At 40.6% G+C, this 21,392-nt stretch overlaps 2 protein-coding genes across 2 annotated transcripts in view; both read right to left on the bottom strand.

Moving 5' to 3' along the window:
* Positions 1–4,778, bottom strand: part of pparda (peroxisome proliferator-activated receptor delta a) — a 40,982-nt gene extending 36,204 nt beyond the window's left edge. Inside the window, exon 1 of the mRNA XM_080729066.1 lies at positions 4,497–4,778. The gene's annotated coding sequence lies outside the window, so the exon portion shown is untranslated. The remainder of the gene's footprint in view (positions 1–4,496) is intronic.
* A 1,767-nt stretch (positions 4,779–6,545) lies between these two features.
* On the bottom strand, positions 6,546–20,760 carry LOC308287579 (caspase recruitment domain-containing protein 8-like). Its single transcript, XM_080728806.1, has 14 exons — positions 20,532–20,760; positions 18,760–18,820; positions 17,003–17,338; positions 15,668–15,775; positions 14,430–14,691; positions 13,833–13,971; positions 13,584–13,630; positions 13,143–13,360; positions 11,977–12,212; positions 10,818–10,931; positions 9,709–9,856; positions 8,259–8,291; positions 8,076–8,111; positions 6,546–7,744 (listed from the first exon to the last, which is right to left on the bottom strand). Exons 3-14 carry the CDS (start codon positions 17,328–17,330, stop codon positions 7,494–7,496), a joined length of 1,920 nt encoding a protein of 639 aa, XP_080584932.1. The 5' UTR covers positions 17,331–17,338; positions 18,760–18,820; positions 20,532–20,760; the 3' UTR covers positions 6,546–7,493.
* Positions 20,761–21,392: the final 632 nt, after the last annotated feature.

Below are 21,392 nucleotides of genomic sequence, written 5' to 3'. Positions count from 1 at the left end.
ACTGGGTGGGACTTTTTTTATATAGTTGGTTTGAACTCTGCAATCCATGATTTGACTTTTTGTTGATTTTGAAAACGATATTTTTACAGATATGGTGCTCAGTGTGAATGGCCCTTAGAAGTTAGAACCATTAAAACCTGAGGCTGATTCTACAAATACAATCTAGACCATTAGTTCAAACCAGTAAGACTCCCTAATCGGGAGATAAGTGACCGTCAGGTCGCATACACAAACTTTAAAAGGCAATCATAGCCAATCAGGAGGGAATAAGGGAAATGCAACAGATCCATGTTGATGACATGACTTTAGAGATACTGTGGTTACTGCGTTGCATGATTTTAGGCCAAAATCTGTAGGAGCAGTGTCCAAAAATGTGTTTTGAAAAAATCATCCTCATGGTGGTGCTAGAAGAGGGCCATGTGATAAATCAGGGCTGGGGGTTGTGAGTTGCCATCCAAGGAGTGTGTGTGCAAAGTTTGCCATCGATAGGGGCAACGTTTCCGGAGATAAGAGTAGGGCCAAAAGTGTGACGTGACGTGACGTGACGTGACGTGACAGACAGACAGCCGTTGGGAGGTTTTCATAGTAACTTGTGACCTGACGGTCGCAACAACAACTTTCTGTTTCCACAGAAGCTCTTGCCACCCTGTAGACAATATGCCTTCCGGTGTGTTCCAAGATTTCTAGCGGAAGTGCTGCGTTTAACGGACGTTACGTCATGCGGTGCGGGTCTGTTTACATTCCCTAGCGAAAAAACTAAAACAGATTGTAGCTCTTAACTCGCTCTGCATAGGTGTAACATTGCTTGAATCAATGTTTTTGTTTGTATATTGTTTATTGCGAGCGCAACCGACGGAGCAGGAGACGTAGACCAGATTTTTTCGTGCAGGGAATACGTTTGCAGGAACACCGCACTGTGAAAAAAAATACAGCTTCCGGTGAAATTCTCACGGCGGAAGTTGAACGCCTTCTGCCTTCTATTGTCACCAGGCTTTTCTCTTCGGAGATGAGTAAGCCTGGCTACGTGAGGCTAAGCTCTTGCAGACAAACAAACTAGAGCAGTGCTCAAAACTACCATGTTTACATTGGCTCAAGTTTCAACAAGGTCACCCCATTCAACAGGTCACAACATTCCCCCCACCTCCTTATTTTTAGTCAGTGGTTCTGGGATGTGTACCCAGAATATTGGGATCTGGCACCGGAGGCACCGTTTTCAGAACACTGACAGAGCTATTATGTGGACTTCAAGTCCGTCCCTCCGTCCGTCCCTCCGTCCGTCCGTCCGTCCGTCCGTCCGTCCACCCACCCATCCATCTTCAACCGCTTATCCAGAATCGGGTCGCTGGGGTAACTGTTCTAACAGAGGTTTCCAGTGTTCCCTCTCCTGAGCAACATGTCTGCTATATAATTATAATACCAGTGGTCCTAAAACCTTTTATTAATTTCAAGAACCATCATAACAGACATGCAAGGGTCCATTTGAAATCCCCTCAAGTAACCCAGAGAGTCCCTGGACCTCACTTTGAGAACCACTACAATAATATAAGTGCAATACTGTTTGTATGACTGAATTTGTTAATCAAAAATTATAATGACGGCCAACATTATATAGATCTTTAAAAATATAGGAATCATTGAAGGGAACCGTTAAGGAATCGGAATAGGTTCTAAAGGATCCCAACCTAAATACAGTATGTCTCTTGCAGATCTACAAGATTAGCTCACACGTTCACAATTTTTTCCCCAAAGTTTTCAAAGATTTTCACTGATGACAATACCAATATAATTGATCGTTTCATTTAATCATCGATTACTTATTATAATCAATTAAATTGATTAGTTGATTGTTGCAGCCCTTATCAACAATGTCATTTTGACATGATGTCTCATGTCAAAATGACATTGTTGATGTGTCCATTCAGCCCTCTATTAGATAGAAGAAGGCTGAATGGCACCAACTAGACAACATTAGTGTTTAAAGTCAGAAGCAAAAGTAAAAAGTGTAATTTGGTGCCTGACGGGCCCGTTGTTGCCCAATGTAAATATTTTGACTTTGCTATACCTTGACTTGAGTGGGCTGTTTACAGTATGTTCTATTGAGTGACCGGTCGGTCATACTGACCCATCCGATGCTTGACCTTTCATTGTGTCACCTGAACACCAGCACAATGTGTCTTGCTAGGTCACACTGTCCTTCCTGTATCTGACATCACTTCCTGTGCTGCAAGCTGAACCGAGCCACTGACATATAGGGGGCTAGAAAGGAGAAATGGGAAGGTCTTGGGTAACAATCGATTTTGAAGGGGAACTGTATTTTTTCTCGTTTTCTCATCAATTTGTTGATACTAGTCCATGGATAAGAGCCCTCTGTGTATATGAGCACCCAAAGTATGTGCAGAGTTTGGGTTATGCACTGTGCACAGTATATCAGGGATGGATAAGTAACTTTGTACTTGGCGGCGGCGCACACACACACGCACGCAGTGCGCGCGCACAGACACACACACACGCACGCACGCACGCACGCACGCACGCACGCACGCACGCACGCACGCACGCACGCACGCACGCACGCATGCAGCCCAAAAACCACAAACATTTGCAAGCAACTTTACAGAAAACCCAGTAAGACTCCCTAATCGGGAGATAAGCGACCGTCATTTGGCATGTATACACAATAACGTTGTCTGCAAAAAGCAACCTCATGGTGGCGCTAGAATAGGGGAGGAGGTTGTGGTTTGCCAGCCAAGGAGTGTGTGTGCAAAGTTTGGCATGGATAGGGGCAACGATGCCGGAGATAAGAGTAGGGCCAAAAGTTTTACGTGAGACGGACAGACAGACAGACTGACTGACTGACGGAGGGACAGACAGCCGGTGGAGCTTTTCTTAGTAACGCTGCGACTGTAGCCCAAAGTCGCTTACAATAAGCAGATTTAGCATCGCTGTCATTGATTATGATGCATTGATCACGTTGAAGGCAATAATTTTGTAGCTGGTTAAATGGATCAAATTAATCTGCCCACATATGAAACCAAGCTACTTTTTAAAGGCATTTCAACCATTTTAAAAGCTGCTTATCCGTCACGTTTACAAATAAAATTACATTCCAAGTTGTTTTCTCAACTTAGCAGAACTTCTGCAGCTACAGTATGGGTGCTTGGACTGACATGGACATGGTTGGACATGGTCACTTTTGGCACATTTGGGTGCGTGGACTTAATTGCAATTACACACATACACATCACATCATGAAACACAACATAATTTGAACATACATAATTATTAAAGGACTACAATGGAAATAAGCTGCTGGCTTTTTAGCGTTTTGAGTAGTACAAATGTACACAACTTCTGGTTCTCAAACTGTGGATCCCCCAGATGATCGTGTGTGTGTGTGTGTGTGTGTGTGTGTGTGTGTGTGTGTGTGTGTGTGTGTGTGTGTGTGTGTGAGAGAGAGAGAGAGACTAATAATAATGATAATAATATTATTTATTATGAATAACAATAATAATGATTAATAATAATATAATAATAGTAAAGATGGTGATGATGATGATGATGATGATGATGATGATGATGATACCATTAAAGCATCAACCATATTAAATCAAGAAACTATACAAAAAAGGCATTGGCCAAATTGTCAAATAGTTTCGTTAAGAAGAGTCAAAACTTGAGAAAAAAGATGCTCTACAAGCTCACAGCGTGTGTGAACATACCAGTTGTCTCCGTTCTACAAGCTCACAATCTGTGAGCTTGCAGATCAGCTATTTTCACAATGTATCTGTGGAACAGAGTGAAACTAAAATGCCATGCCTTGTGCTTGTCAGGTTGTGTGTGTGTGTGTGTGTGTGTGTGTGTGTGTGTGTGTGTGTGTGTGTGTGTGTGTGTGTGTGGAGGGGGGGGGGGGGCTCCTAGTTCAAACGTGATTATTTTATTTATTATTTTTCAGGGGTCAGGGCCGGAAAACTTAGAGAAGCACTGCTTTATAATCAGACAGCTTTATTGTGACAGCTATAGGGCTAAGAAACGCTTAGCAGTGTAGCAGTTAGAGGTTACACCGGAATTAGTACCCCCATGGAATTATGTGCGCCCAGAAGAGGTCACTGTTTTGCAATATTTTCGGCATATCTCTGTCTGTCAGATCATGATGCTTTGCAGGATATACTGTCTGCAATCCAAGATTTGTGTTGTTAAAATGTTTCAAAACGTGTTCCGAATTTGACATTTTAACCCAATGTTTTTAAGATAGCAGATCAATGTTTCAACTGAACTGTTTATTTTTCATAGCAACACGTTGTGAGCTTAGATCGGCTATTTTCACAGCTGTGACACTATGTTATTGTTAACACATTTTGCTAGGGACCCCCTATCCAATGACCTCACTTTGAGAACCACTGATGTACTAGGAAATCATTGGCACTATTTATTCTCAGATGACTCTCATAATAACAATGTGTCCAGTGTCCCAAACCAAATCATTTTCTGCTCCTCACCTCTGGGGTAAAACAGCGCATCCTGCAGTCACATACTTCGATGGGTCACCAATGTGGGTGTAACAGGTGGAAATCCTCGCCACAACAGTCAAACGTTGTTCTGCTGTATGTTAACCAACATACCAGTTGTCTCCGGGTCTAGAGCATAGATGTATGTATAATAACAGTTTAACCCGTTTTGTTTCATATGATTTAATCGCTTCTATTCGTCATAATGTCGGATAACTTCAACTACACATGTTTACACCGCGGAATACATTCCCCAAACTTCTGTTGTTTTCTTCTCCGTACCTCTACCATTTGACACACTACGTACGTTACGTTACGTTACCTTACGTTACGTTCCTGCGTCGTTACGTCATCCCCTACGTACGTCCCCAGCTGTTTCTGTTTGTTTGGCGATGGTTTCTGTTTACTGCTCAGTGATCACATCCGGTCAAAAGCCCGCCCTACTGTATCCGGTTATTTTCCACGCACACATCGATGCATGCACATAGTTAGTTTCCGTATCCGTTCCATACGCTCTTCGCAACCAACAAAGCTAGTTGATCCCAGTTAAAGGGAGTTGGGATTTATGGTTCTTTGAAGTGAGCCGGATCTTTGGGATCCGTTACTTTCAAAGAGCCGTTCAAAAGACTCATTTTAGTTGTCACTTTGTAGATTTTGATTGTAGCCTATATTAATTTATGTAAATGTAGGCCTGTGTACACAAACAATGTAATGCCACAATGTCACATACCTGTGAAAAACAGTCCATTGAAGGATAAATGTCTTTGCATCTTGTTCAGATCTGGGCCTGTACTGCCACACTGTGGCGGTACACTGTAATGTCATGTTACATTCAACTCTTGAGTGTGAGGGTACAAAACATTTCTCTACAGTCAATCTTAACACTCGCTATGCATGCATGCAATGTCTTAATTAGGCATTAATAAACGTATACTGCATTATAATCTGGTTACGGCTATAATAACTCACAAATACTCCTAATGTTTTAACAATAAAAACAAAACAATTATAAAGACTTATAAGCTAGGTCAAGTAGGCCTATATTATTACTTCATATTTGCTGCACATTTTTTCTTTTGGCTAGGATCATAGTGTATTGTCATAATCATAGTTTTAATACATTATAATGTATAACATTTCTGGTCAAATACATCATGTCACTATAATCGGTCAATGTGCAATGTCAACCCAAAATTATTAATTATACCTCACCTTATACAGAATTAGAAAAGCTTGTGGGACCACCTTAGACCACCTCTCTGGCACCCCTAGGCCAGGGTCATAACAGATTTGCAGTAGATCTCACTTGTATAATACACCAAGAATAAGACAAATATACAAACTGCTGTCTTATAAACAGCCAAATGTGTTCAAAATACAACAAAGGTAATTCATAATATTGCATATGATCATTATATAATATTAAAATGAAAAAAAAAAAAAAAAAAAAAAAAAAAAAAGTAAATACGATACCGTAACTACATCAAGGCAAGGTGGTAAAATGGAAAGCTCTTGACTGTTTGACATCACAGTCAAACGGAGTCAGGAGGTGGTGTGGGTGTACCCAGAGGACTCCTTTAAGAGGCATCTGAAAACACACGTTCAGACAGGCATTTGGTCACTTATAGGCGTCCCTGTTTTTACTGTTCTTTTGTTTTTCTGTTACTGTGGGTGTTTTTAATTTTTTGGTGTCTTCTCTGCAACTGTAGAGCTTATTTTATATGTTTGTATCTCTGCAACTGTAGAGCTTACTTACTTTTATTTTATTGAGTATTGTGTATCTGTAAAGCACTGTGCATTCGTGCTGTGCATTCGTGCTGTGAAGATGTGCTATATAAATAAAGTTCATTCATAGCACACTTGTAGCACCCACTCTTTGTGGGTCTGCAGCCATATACAGTACATAATATATTTGTTGGTCCTAGAGAGGAAAATGTTTGAGAACCACTGTCTATGCCAACAGTGCGTGTGTCATGGAGAATCATCCACTGGTTGAGTCCACAAAAACAGTCAGTCTTGAAATAGGCCACACCAAAGAGCTTTTAATACCTTTATTACAGAAGTTAAGATTACAAAATACAAAGTTAAAAAAGTAAAGGAAAACGTATGAAAAGGACTGTTGTGTACAGCAAAAACCAAAAGGGTTAAGCAGGTCCTTTGGTACAACAAACTTGTATGCTTGCATAAAGAGGCTTCACCCCCAGTTACTTAACCACTTAAAACCTAGCATCCCTATTCTAGGGAGCTTAGTGACGTATATTGTGAGCTTGTAGATTCGCCATTTTCAAGTGGACCAAGTACAGAGCTGACTCAGTCAGCCGTCAAGTTTAAGTATAGCAGGCAAAAGTCACTTAGTTAAGAGGACGCTTTGTTAAGTTACCGATCTAGGCCGTCAGGTCTACACAACACAAGCACACGGAATGGCTACGCACGCAGCAGAGCTAGCTCAGTATAAGGCCACACTGGGATCAAATTTATGTGAGCATTTGGTAGTATAATCATATTGTGCGATATGACAATAATGTCAGTAGTATTTCTTGGTTACATTAAGTGTCAAATAGCTCTATATTGTATTGAGAGAGTAATCATTGCAATAGAGTGTTTGTAACAGGAGTCTCTGTCTCTCCAGCTCTTTGGTAAACAGAAAACACATTGTGTGTCCAATCAGGAGAGAGAACTCCCATAGGATACTAGCCTGAATTGACATTTCATTTCCCTCCATTATACAATTTTTTAAAAGAGCGTGGCTAGCGATTCAGGGTCTGGAAAGTGAAACAGGCTAATAGGATACAGGATAAATAAGTGAATTTTGAAGTGATGACACAAAGACATGAGCAGACAAAATTGGAACTGTGAACACTATAAAATGTAAGCCAAAGTACTCTCCTGACTGAAAACCTGCAAACCACATGAGAAAAAAAGGGAAAAGAAATGGTGCAAATGCAGTGGATGAGGAATGTCGAAGTGGTGATGTTTCTTAATCACTGGTCAGTGCTTCAAATCATCGAGAAGCATCCGCTCGTTTTTCTCCAGACTTCTGTAGAAGACGTCTTTGGCCCCAGTGGCGTTCAGGAGTGTATAGAGTTCCCTCATCTTCGCCATAGTGGTGGGCTTAGACCTCACTTGCTCGTAGCCGGGTTCCGAGATGACACGCTCGCTAAGAAGCATGTCCAGGATGGAATCCACCATCTTCACTCTCTTGATCAGGGACAATCTGTGCTGGTCGACGAAGTGATCACCTGAAGCAAAGAGGAATGAAAAGTTAATCACCAGTCCAATAAGCCTTCCAGTATAAAAAATAAATAAATAATGGATGTCAACACGTGTGACACTGTTTTTCATAAGAACTAACTAGAGTCACAAAACTGACACACACACACACACACACACACACACACACACACACACACACACACAATGAAAACAATTACAATGGGAATCGATAGTGAGTAATGCTACTGTAGTAGGTCTAAGAATAAATGAAATGGTTAGCACAGTATGTATTGCCTTTGTTTTAAGAATAAATTAAATGTCTCCATTTAGAGTCAACCAACTTTTAACAGCACTCACCTGGTACAGATTCAGCCGTAGTGCTGGGAGGCAGTGCTGTAAGAAATAAGACAGCATTAAAAGCTTGGAGGCGGGGGGGAGGGGTAGAGCATGAAGTGTGTTTGATGTGCCTTTGTTTAAGGTCTAAGAATAAATTAATTTCTGCATCAACATTTAGAGTCAATAAAGGTAAACGACACTCACCTGGGACATATGCACCCGCAGCTAGAGGCAGTGCTGCAAAATTAAAATATATATATTTAAATGCAAACGGCATACATTACTATGGCCTGGTAAAGTTGTAAACTAACTGTTAAAACACTTTCTAAATGATCATTTTGTTTACAGAGGTAAACAAAATTATAATTACGCAGGTTTTGTCAGAATGACATTTACTAAAAGTAGAGTAAGTGATATAGCTTTGTTAAATAGCTTTTTAGAAAACAGAAAATGAATTTTCAGATTGGGATACCAATTTGGAACTGGAACACTATAAAATTTAAGCTGAAAAGAATGGGCACTCTCCTGATTGGCTAAAATTGGCAACCTATTAAAGAGCTGAAGAGGCAGGAGAGCCTGGTTACTGAACACTCTATAGCAGGGGTCTTCAACAGGGGGTCCGCGACCCCTAGGGGGTCCGCGGAGGTACTGCAGGGGGTCCGCGAAATTATTGCTTAAAAAAAAAGATTTCAAAAAATGTTTTTTTTTTTTTGCCATTTTTCACATTTATGTTAAAAATAAATCATGATTCTATCCATTTTGAATAGCTTGAATACATGATTACTATGCAATTGACAGATTGTTGATATTATTGACATTGGTTCTCAGTTAATAAGTAGTATGTTTAGAAATGGTAGTGGTACGTCCCACCCTGCTCGCTGTAACTTGTACATGTTTAAAATAAAAAATATGTCATAGCCCCGACCCCCCCACCCTACAAGGTGGTAGGGGGTCCCTGCTCCATCTCCCCATCAGTTTGAGGGTCCCCGGCCTGAAAACGTTGAAGACCCCTGCTCTATAGCAATGATAACTAGAATATACTTCTTTAACCTTTTTGTCCATTAAGACCTGAGGCCGATTCTATAAATGCCATCTAAATGTATGTTGTTGTAGCAGTGGTTCTCAAATGCTTTCATATCATTATACGACAGTTTTCCTAACATGAAAAAAATAAATGTTGTAATTTTAATGTATGCTACCTTGGGTTGTACAGGAACCACAAAATGATATGTAATTGGCCACGGACCTCTGTCTCAAAATGTTTTGTTGCAGGGACCCCCAGAAGCAAAGAGTTAAAAATGCTCAAATATATACGGTATATTGAAAGATTTACACACATCATTTTTCTAAAATGGCAGATATACAAGCTATGAGCTTGTATATATGCTATTTTTTGAATAGCCAAAGTATTAAATAATGGTTAAAATCAATAATTTCCCATTCTTAATGGGTGAACAAAAAACTTTTAGCTTTAACCAAATATTATCACTTTACCCTACCTTTAATTATTACACGATCATATTTTTGGGGAGATTATCATCCATCAAAGTGACAGCGAAGTTTGAAATCACACATTTTCTGAGAGAAAAAAAAATGAACAAAGATGCTACACATCTCATAATTCAATAAACCAAATAACTTTGCTTTTCTTTACCTCCGAGGTCAATGTCTTGCCTCCAGACTACGTTGTTCCCAGATCCAATGTGAACTAATTCCAAGGTGAACTCTTCTGGATTGAGATCAAACGTCACCTGAAATGTCGGGTGGTAATTTGGTCCATAGTTCAGATAAAAAGTTGCAGCCTGAAAACAGAGACAACTATATTACTGAAAAACCAAAAGCTGTTCTTAAAGTCTGTGTAAAATAGATGCAGTATAGGAAGGTGGTCTTTGAATAGAAAAGGAGAGAGCCTTTGAAGTCAGATCATTTAGTCATTTGAAATGTTTTAGTCTAGTTTTAGACTAACACAGTTATGTATTTTACAAAAAAAAAAACCACACATAAGTGTATTACTATTGTATCGTGTTGCTGTAGCATTCATATTAAGCATGCAAGCCGAGCTCTCTTTTCAGAGCCGAATTTGAAGTGTAATCATGGGTGATATAAATCCATGTCAAATGCAAGGAATCCAGTTTTGGGCCTGGCTTTTATTTGTCAATACGCTGGCCATTACAAGGGACTTGGCTGGTAACAGTGTTGCATTTAGTTGACTACCTTCTTTTTCACTGATGAAAACTAAATAAAAACTAGACATAATGTTAGGGTTGGACTTTGGAGAGGAGATCCAGTAGAACCAAGACAAGACCGTTTATGTTTGGTTGCGTGCAGGTGTCACGCTCCGAAAATAGACGATCTTCACAACTTGTTGAGATTGTCTATTTTTGGTATATACTGTAATATAAATCAGGCATCACAACATCACGGCCATCCAAAATACATTTTAGTCAACTACATCAACTGCTTTAGTCTAATAATAGACTAAAACTAAAACAAAAACAAAGAAATCAAATGACTAAAATGTGATTCAAAACCTTTTGACTTAAATAGAATTTTATTCAAAAGACTGACTAAAACTAAATCAATTTGTGTCAAAATTAACAATGGCTGTTGGTTAGCAGAAGTTAAGTGCTTACTTGATAACATAGTTTATTTATACTAGCTTATACTGCTGCGTCACATGTTGACAATAGCAGATTTACATCTTCACAACACACACACACCTTTATACAACAATTTTCAGGTTGTAATTTTAATGTATTCTACCTTGGGTTGAACTTTATATGAAGAACTCTGCAGACTGTACTTCTGGTTTGGGAGGAGGTTGTTACAGTCGGCGATCGTCATGATGTGTGTATCCTCGGCATGCTGACGCTGCGCCTACAATGACAAACATAATTTAGACAGATATTTCAATCATAATGCCTGGTGCCGTATTGAGCATGGGTTTTCAAGAGCACAGGCCATTTAACTCTCCTTCTTCATGCATACATATCCACTGCCTGGTATTAATTAATCCGCCTCTGCCAGGGTTTTTACCTTATATTGTAAACATTGCAGGCACTATCGCCTAAAAAAGTATCCGCGATGATGCGTTCCTTAGTTAGGGTCCGTAGAAAAAAGATTGTTTTGACAAAAAAAAAAACGCTATCTGGGAAAAGAATCAGAGGTCATTGGATTTTTCCGATTTCCAATGACGTGGAAGTGCATGGGGCGAAACAATTTGGGATGACGTCATTTCCGGTTGTATGCGTCTCCTAGCAATCTAGCACCATCATGTGTTGACGAAGAACAACATTTAGCGTAAATACATTACAACCGTTGGATTTCGAATGACGAGTTATTATGTCAATTGCAGTAAATATGTTAATATCAATACCAGGGAATTTTGACTTTGCTCATTCATAAATTTTGGCCTTGCATTGGTTGTCAAATGTGCCCACACTTGCTAGGCTCGCAAAGCCAAGCAACTGTTCCACAATCTGAATGCTATATAGAGTGTGGAACTACACCTCCTGAATGCTATATAAGCAGAGAAAGGAAGCAGTCTTCTGTTCATCAATTCAGTTAACAAAAATATATAAAATATCTGTGAAACATATTTTTGAATTAATGTATCCGTTCTCCAGACTGACGGAAGTATTTGAAAATTGTGGGAGGCAACAGTCTAGCTCTTGAGACTACACACTTACAGACTAGTCTCTGGTTGTCTTTTCAACATCAGAAATCCATTTCATGTATTAGTACAAAAAGTCTAAAGCAATTCAATCTCTCTGAGAGTTTAACTAATTTTAGTAGAGACAGTCCTCTTGCACACCTACTAAAATAGTGGTTATGAACTTGAGAAAAGCAAAAAAAGTGAAGACAGTGTGCGAGACTCCAATTTTTTGCTCTTCTCAACGACCTCACAGATAAGATATTTTACCTCTTTGATAGGCACATTGCCTGGCGTCAGAATGACATTCAGGATCTGTCTTCTACTTCCTGGGCGCATGAGGAACAGATGAACTTGACCACCCGTTGGGTTCAAGGACTTCTCATTCCTCTTCAAGATCCCATAGACCCCCTGGGTGGCATTCACAACCACATGAGTCGCGGTCACTTCCAGTGGTTTTACGAGCCTCATCCCTTCATCTGTGATGTGGGCCACGGTCAGATCACCTGTGAAAAGGTTTTGAGACATTATAAACTCCATTTCATGTCAGCAACTCAAAAGAAACACAAGGGATTCCTTCTTTAACCACATGCTTAAAAAAAAATTGTTTTGTCAGAGACTTTGATCAAATACAACAATCCACAAATTGTCTATTATACTGTGCCACTTTGAAAAGTGATTCATTTGACAAATTTCTATTTAAAGCCCTTTTGAATCCATCCACACTGATAACTATACAACAACAACAAAAAACGCATCATAAGAACAGTGTTCCTAAAATAAAATAAAAATTCCGGCTTTTCTTTCTTTTTTTTCCAAACAGTCATTATTAAATGTAACTCAATATCATAAACGGCAGAGTCACATACCTGAAAGAATCGCAGGGCTGATGTGTCTATTTTTGGAACACAGTTCTTATATGACGTGATCTAAGAGTTCCCTATGGAATGTTCAATAGAAAAATACCCAGTGGTAGTGGGAGTGACATTGGTACTCTAAGCTACACATGATGAGAACAGCTCCTTCAGGGGTTGACAATAAGGCCTAAGAGGCACAACAGGTCATGCCCACTTGCCCAACAGGATCAAGTAAAAGTTAATATTACATCTTTTGACAGAGTAAATGCAGTGCAGCAGCTGACACTAATTAACGCACCTAATATAAAACTCATTGTGCGTTCTACATTAGAATTAAGCACTCGTAAAACAAATTAATATGTGATAGTCGACAAACACTATGAAAAGCAGAATGAGCTCAACTGCTACTTGTGAAAAGGTGGCATTGCTCTGCATGAATAGTCAATCATTTTGAATGAAGACGGTTGCTTCCCCACTGAAACACACTTGCCTGTTGGGCAACCTGAAAGCAAACTCCAAACCTTTTATTTACTTGCCACAGGCAGTCAACCAACCGTTAGTGTCAAACCATGTCCTTACCAGGTGTGACGGTGTCACAGTGTGGCAGGTGCAGCTGGCTGATACTCTCCTTAGGACTCTCGATGCTAAACAGGTTTCCTCCAGGAGTCCTTCTTGTTGACTGGAGCCGTCTTTCGTCCCACTGAACGATCCTGTAGACGAGATCTCCTTCCCCTGTCGCTGTGAACCCCACCCCTGTGGTGCTGCACTGGAATATCCCAGCTGCGGGCAAATTGACACTGTGACACAAAACAACCATTAAAAAAACATTTTATGTATTATTGACTTCATTTGTTGACATGTTGCATTAATTAATTTAAAATCACAGTGGTTCAATAGAAACAACACGTTACTGTAAGCAGGAAGACTCAGCAGTGGTGAGTGATCAACTGGTGGGCTCAAATACACAGGTTCTACATCTACGTATATAGTAAGATACCAATGAAGCCGTTTAGGAGTTACCTGTATACATAGTGCCAGCCTTCTTTATGAACTTTCGGTGTAACACTCTGAAAGACAGAAAGCAAAGCAGTTTTCAAGATTAGCTCTGGAAAATCAGACAGATACTCTTCTAAACGACTACACCTCCGAGGAGCAACCAAATATCGATACAGGAGTCACTGAATCAGTACGATTTAATACCAGATGTAGAATGCCAAGCAGAGCATATTAAGAATTTCGCTGTATTATTAGATGGTTTATCAGGATCACCTTGCCAAATGTGTTGACACCCTTTGCTCTGTCACCACTAGTGGTCTCTCTTCTGCCCTCCGTTCCCTTATCACCAGGTGGAGGAGGACTACTTCTGGCCCCCGTTCCTTTATCAGCAGCTGGAGGAGGAGGTGGAGGCCTAGAGAGAGAGAATTATTTTGAGATTACTAACTAAAAGAAAGAGGTTTTGGAGCAGATCGGATCAAAAATATTTAAAGGAGTAGTTCACCCTCAAAATTACTTTTTCTATTGATTACTCATGCCATGGAGACTTGACTTCAATGATAAGACAAAAAAATGTATAGTAGTAAATGTACCCCCCATTGATTCCAGATGGGGACCCAAATGCATGGCCCAGAATCACAATGGGGGAAGTCAGAATCAATGGGGGTAAAATGTACCTGAACCTTGACCCTAAATTTACCCCCATTGATTATGACCCAAACGCATTTGGGTCCCCATCCAGGGCCATGCATTTGGGTCCCCATCCAGAATCAAAGGGAGTAAATTTACAAACATGTTTTGTCTTAGGAATGTAATCAATAGGAAAAAAGTCATTTTGGGAGTGAACTACTCCTTTAAACAATATTTACTTACAGATCATTGAGAAGATGAATATCACTTTTCTCAAGGGCTCTGTAGAAACTGTCTTTGGCCTTTGGCCCCTTGGATTGCAGGATTCTGTAGAGTTCCCTCATTTTTTCACTACTGGTGGGCTTAGACCTCACAACACTGTAGTGCTCGTTGGTGATCACCTCCTCCTCAAAAAGCAGATCCAAGATAGGGTCGACCATGCTCACTCTCGCAATCAGTGAAGGCCGATGATAGTCCACAAAGTGGCTCGTTGAAGACAAGGAGGCTGAAAATTGAGTTGTGGGTGAGACTCTGTACAGGAAAACATGTAAACTGTCTGAACATTCAGGACCCTATATAGACGATTAGGGATGTCCTGATCATGCTTTTTTGCTTCCGATCCCAATCACAAATCTTCTCCCAATTCCCAATCTTTTTCATCCTGAATCGATACCCGATCCGGTGAGTGGCAAAGAATGCAAGGCACAAATTTCATTAAAATCGCTTAAAGTTAAATATTTCAAAAACTAAAAATTAGTCCTAAGTAAAAAATATCAAGCATGCATGTCAACACCAAGGCTAAACCTTTAGTGTAGAGTAGATGAAAAAAAGAAAAAACATGTTTTTTACTAAGATTCAAGGGCTTAAGTGGTTATAATAAACTCAGTAAAATAATTTTACACTTTTAGAGTTAGATTAAACACATTGCAGTGATGTTTCTACTGAAAGGTCTTTACACTGGCAGCCAAATCCAGCCTGAATCAGATCAGTGCCACATCCAGATTGGAATCCGATTGGTTTAAATGGTCACATGGAACAAATCAGAATCCAATCTGGATGTGACACAGATCTGATTCAGGCTGCCAGTGTAAATGGGGCCCAAGTAATTTGTGAAAGCAATCGTGTCATTTCTTGCTCAAGGAAGCAGTGTCTGTCTAGGGCTGTCACAATTTTCAAATTTTACGTGACGATTAATTGTCAGACAAATATTAAATTGTCACTGAGTGAAAACTGGAGCATATGAATAAAAATTATATTTCTGTTTGGCTTTGAAGTTGCATAACTTTACTCTTTATACATTTATAGTGGACATAGCTGAAATAGCTTGTAGATCTGCTATTTCTACTATTTTTAAAGTGTTTGAAGCTATATGAACATTTCTCAACATGGAAATTATGATGATTATGCAAAAATAATTGAGATTAGACAAGTATCTAATAATTGTGACAGGCCTAGCAGTGTCAGGGGCCGTTCAGTACTACCTGGTGGAGTGCGGGTCTCGATGGGAGACTGGACATGGGTTGGCAATGGCATCTTTTCCTCCTTAGGTTTTGCCAGAGCAGCCTGTGCCAATGCCTCAGTGTGAATATCTGTATGAAAAAAACAAAAGAGTAAATAAGAGCATGTCTTTATGAAGCTTTGGGTCACAGAGGTCAGATAGGGGAAGAAAGCAGAAGAAAATACACCCACACAGCATTACATCACTATTCTGTTAGGGCGTCCACTAGGGCTGTCACGATATGACATTTTACATGACGATTAATTGTCACTCAAATAATTGGTGATTAACGATTTAATTGTGTTTTTGTTGTTGATAATTACATTTCTGTTTGGCTTTTAGGCTTTGAAGTTGTATGGTAGATATGACACATAACCTAAATATACAAAGAAATTACTGACATATTTGACAATGTACTACTTAAAAAATAACTGATAGTGGAAATAGCCGATCTACAAGCTCACAACGCGTCGCGATGCAACGCGTTGTGAGCTTGTAGATCTGCTATTTCCACTATTTCAGACATTTTTCAACATTCACGATTATGACAAAATAATTGCGATAATGTCAAATAATCACGATTAGACGATTATGTAATAATTGTGACAGCCCTAGCGTCCACACAGTACGATAAAGAGGCATTAACCCCCCATCCAGTGCTGTGTTCTACCTGTCACGCAGGTATACGGAGTATGCTGTGAAGACATTTTTGAAAACGAGTATGCCCTCCTGAACCTTTCAAAGTAGCATATCTGATAGGCATTATGCACTGGCGTATGCCCTGGCCCCACGAATAGCCACGGATCATAGATTATAGTATATTATATTAACTTTCTAATGCATCGTTCTTTGTCCATTGGCAACCAAGGAATCAATGTAAGGCATTGCAATTCATTAAAATGGGTATACTGTTAAAAGATCTGATTTAAAACACGTGGAAATCCCATTCAAACTAACGAGAGCAGCTTATATTTCGCCCGAGCTTGACCCCCGCCCCCAGCTATGACGCACTGATGACACTACGCTGTGTGAATGTATTGGCAGCAGAGTTCCACTCTGAACAACTCCTACTGTGTGGACGCGCCCTTAATCAAAACCAGAGCCATTCAAGGAGAGTTGCGTCATCTCTGTTCACTTCATCGGGCCAGGTCTTACACATCTATTGGCAAATAGTGACTAAGCGCTGAACCGGAAGTTTACAGAATGTATTGGAGTCAAAGGGGAAATAGTGACATTTCGAGTTACATGAACCATGTGACCGGCACTGTTTCTGACCCCGCATTGGCAGAACTCTCTAATACAACTATTCAGGTTTTACCTTTATCATCACAACTGGTGGGCGGGTCAGTTGAAGGCGTGGCTGGGGGGCTGTACCGCGGCAGTGTCCTCAGATCAGGAAACTTGTCCATTAGTTGTGCGTTTTGGAGCAGATGCAGGAACTTCCTGCAAGTTGTTTCCCCCTTGTGAATCATTTTGTCCACAAGTCCAGTGGCTGCGTCGAATGGAGGGAAGCTTTTCAGGTTGGTGTATTCAAAGTGTACCAGTAGCTTTTCTTCAAATACGCGGTCGATAGCACAGTCAATGTTTTTCATTAGAATATCTCGATATTGTGTATTGTTCTGTGTTAAAAACATTGAAGCCTCCATGCTGATCCCTGGAAGAGAAGAAGGGAAGACAACAGTGGCGTCATGCAGATTGAAAACAATATATTTTTTTAAATGGTGCATTTATATAGAGGGTATACGTGTGACATCAAACCCGGAAGTTATGCGGGAAGGCCTACTAAGTGGCGAAAAACTACTTTCTGGTCTTGGCAGCCCATACATCCAAAAAGAAAAGTCCTATCTGATTGCATTAAATGACGTTAAACAACGTTAAACTCACTTTGCCTGTTTGCCACTCGATTTGCCATTTACTTTATGCATGCGCATACCCTCTATAGCGCCTTTATCCAAGGTGCATTACATTCACCCATTCACACACACATTCATACACTCATGGCAGAGGAAAGCACTGCCCCGACCCCCTTTAACATTACTAAAACGTATTATCATTTAAAAGGGTAGTGATTTTTTATTTTTCATCAGTTACTCACCCCATGAAGCATTGAATTCATGGACTTTTTTCCTACACATTCCTGACTTAACATTCAGATATTTGATGAATTGAAGTTAATAGGCCTTACTTGCTTCACAGGTATTACCTATTATACTAATGAAGCCTATATTCCATTTGGTGGACTCCCATAACTCTGAGTGTACAAATGGAATCAAATGGACTTGTAAGGGTCCATTTGGTTCCAATTGGAAGCAAATAAGGACGTTTTTGTTTCAGGAAAGTTCAAAGAGAAGGCATGGCAGTTGCGTTGGAGAACGATGGATCCGTGACTCACAGGCTGGACAATCAATGTAAACTTTATGTACATTTTGTGGTACAGGTCAGGACAATCTATGTGTATACTTTCAGAGTAACACACCCATAAGGGGCTACTTGGAACCCCCTCAAGGATCCAGTGGACCACACTTTGAGACCCACTGGTGTAGCAGAGTGTTTGCATTGAGCCAACATGCATATTATCAGCACCCTGACTCAGTTTGACGAGAATGGAACAGAGCCTTCATGAGTATCATTGTTAACACCCACGAAGGATTAAGGAAGAGGCCCAATTTATTTCTATTATGGCTGCTGTGCATACCCATTTACCATTACTGGCCCCGCCCACTGCAGGCGTGGCCAGGTAGGGGAGCCCCATATCAATTGAGTTTCCTGTTTACCAGATTAGTGTTGCCACGTCTGCTTATAATAAGCAATTTGGGAGGAGTTTATTAATTGAGCTTGCTTTCTAATTTAAACTTTTCATAGACCTTGTCAATCTTGGCTTGCTTCTTTGGCAACATTTGGCAACACACACCGATTCCCTATTCACTTCCTTACTAGGGAGGAAGTAAAAAGACATTGAATGAAGCAGCACACAGTAGTGGTGTGCTAAAAGTGGAGTATGAATCGTGAATGGATCAAACTTAATCTTCTTCTAATCATAATCATCCAAATACCCCTCAAATATAGGCTACATACCTCAACAGACAGTACTGGTTTCTTCTAAAAATCAGGTATGCAGGCACACAGCACTCCAACGCTAGAGGGGACAAAAGATGAACACACACACACACACACATTTACTTTAGGACGACAATTTTATAAATGCCATTAAAAATATAGAATATCTGCTATATATATATATATATATCAAGGTAGGTTGTGTATATATATATATATATATATATATATATATATATATATCAAGGTAGGTTGTGTTCGCCTGGACGGTGCGGAGGTGCCGAAAGTCGGGGGGGGCGAAGATTTACTATTCTGTCCATAACGGCACATAAAGTCGGTAACGGCGCGGAGTCAGCTCATGCGACCGTCGCTACGCTCGACACGGCGACTCGCTCGCTCGCCGGTGTCTCGCGTGGCTCATGGTCGCCTGAGACGCCGCGCCTCAGTCATCTCCACCGAAAACAAGCGCTCCGCCCTTGGTCCATTGTTGGAACTGGGATGGTGTTTCCACAACTTTCCAACATCCCATCGTTCATTGCGCAGAAGGCGAGCGGCATTTCCGGCGTCGCAACCGAGTGTGATCTACAAGCTCACAACGGTTGCATCTGCGACACGTGAGCTTGTATGTCTTCTTTCGACTTCCTTCACAGGTGTTACAGATGATACTAATTAAGGCTCTGTTTGATTTATTGTACAGTGGTTCTTTAATTTCAAGGACCCCCATAACTCTGTGCAAATGGAATCAACAAATGGAATAAAATGGACCCTTGCGGGTGGACCCTTGCGGGTCCATTTGCTTCTATTTGTACCCTCAGAGTTACACACCTGTATGGGGACAGTTGGAACCCACTCAATGACACTTTCAGACCCACTGGTGTAGCAGAGTGTTTCCAGTGAGCCAACATGCACAATATCAGCACCCTGACTCTGTTTGACCAGAATGGAACATTTTATTAGTATCATCGTGACACCTGTGAAGGAAGTCGAAAGACACCCGGAAGTAGAACAAAATGGCGTATATGCATATACCCCAATCACCGTTGGCACACCCTATAGGGGAAATGCCTGTCGCAAGTTGATGTTATAAAACCATGGAATTCATGGCATGCATGTAAAAATAAAAACAAATGTAATACTTCCTATGGTTAATATGAGCATCAAATCAATATTTCAAATGTGTGTCTTTTTTATTTTCACATGCACGTCATAAATTCCATAGGGATAGACCAGTACCACACATGGTTTTATGACATCACAGGCATTTCCCCTATTGAGTGAAAAATTTGCTATTTCTAGAAGAAATACAATATTTAAGGTGTTTTTAATTTTACATTGTAGTTATAGAGGACAATAATAATGTGTTAAGGCATATTTGTCATATTAGCCAGGGATCCTTTTAAGTAATAACATAATAATAGTGTGTTTTTCAGGGGTGTTTTAGTCGCACAGGACACCACGCTGTTACCACACGGTATTCATACATGCGCCATAAACCTTATTTATATAGCACATTTAAAAACAACTCACACTGTATCAAAGTGCTTCACGTACAGTTCACTCACAGGTTAGAAAGAACAAGGTCGGAAGGCTTTTTTTACAGGACCAGTTAGTTTCGATTTGCAGCCACCTGGAAGTGTTCTTTCAGAGAGAGCCGTTTTAACAAGTCTTAAAGAGTACCATATTAAAACTACTATACAACCAACCACAATAACTAAAATAATAGTAGGCTATCCAATCCTACACTTTACTAAAACAACCAAAGTGTTTGTCTGCATAGTGCATATCCTCACCTCGTAGAAACAGCACACCTCTCTGGAGTCACACAGCTCGACGAGTTCACCAGTTCCGGGGTGAAATCAGGTGAAATGTTTAGTTTGGTCTTTGGTGGTGTTGTTAGCCAACACAACAGTTGCCTCTGGGCGTTGGCTTAACAGAACAGCTCTGAACCGGTTTAAAACGCCTGATTTCGGGTGTTACACAGCGAAACAAAATCCCCCAAAACAAACGTCCGTTCCTTTCTCTTCCGTATCTCTAGCCTTATGTCACACGACACGCTGCGCGATGGTCGTTTGACTCGTTTCCACAGAAAGGTAAACGCCTCCTTCGGCTCTGGGGCGTTGGTAAAAGACAGAGCTCTGGTAAAAGAGGAATAGCAGCAAAACTGTGCACGCACACTACCTGGGTTCCAGAGCAGAGCATCTTCCCCGAATCTGTCCGTGTGCGCTTTTTGAGTGGTAGACCGCTCCATAGCATGGCCGTGTGTGTATCCGTGTATGTATCCGTGTATGTATGTATGTATGTGTGTATGTAGCCTGAACTACCACTCAGTGACCAGAGAGGGTGCTCTTGAGTCTAGTCTGAGCATCAACTGCAATATTCTCTCTCTCTCTCTCTCACACACACACACACGCACACGCACGCACGCACACACACACACACACACACACACACACACACACACACACACACACACACAACCACCGCTCAGTTCACACGGGTGTGATTTTTAAGGTCTATGGGTTTGCCGCTCTGACTGCTCTAACATCACTGTGATGTCAGGGGAACCACACTAACAGAGTCCCCTTTATGCATTGCCCATATATGGAGATCCCTGATGTCATCAATAGGCTACTATCCTGTTATGGGCTTAT

This window comes from Nannobrachium achirus, assembly GCF_963921795.1.
Source record: "Nannobrachium achirus genome assembly, chromosome: 6".
Taxonomy (NCBI): domain Eukaryota; kingdom Metazoa; phylum Chordata; class Actinopteri; order Myctophiformes; family Myctophidae; genus Nannobrachium; species Nannobrachium achirus.
This window is presented reverse-complemented; position numbering and strand designations above follow the sequence as displayed.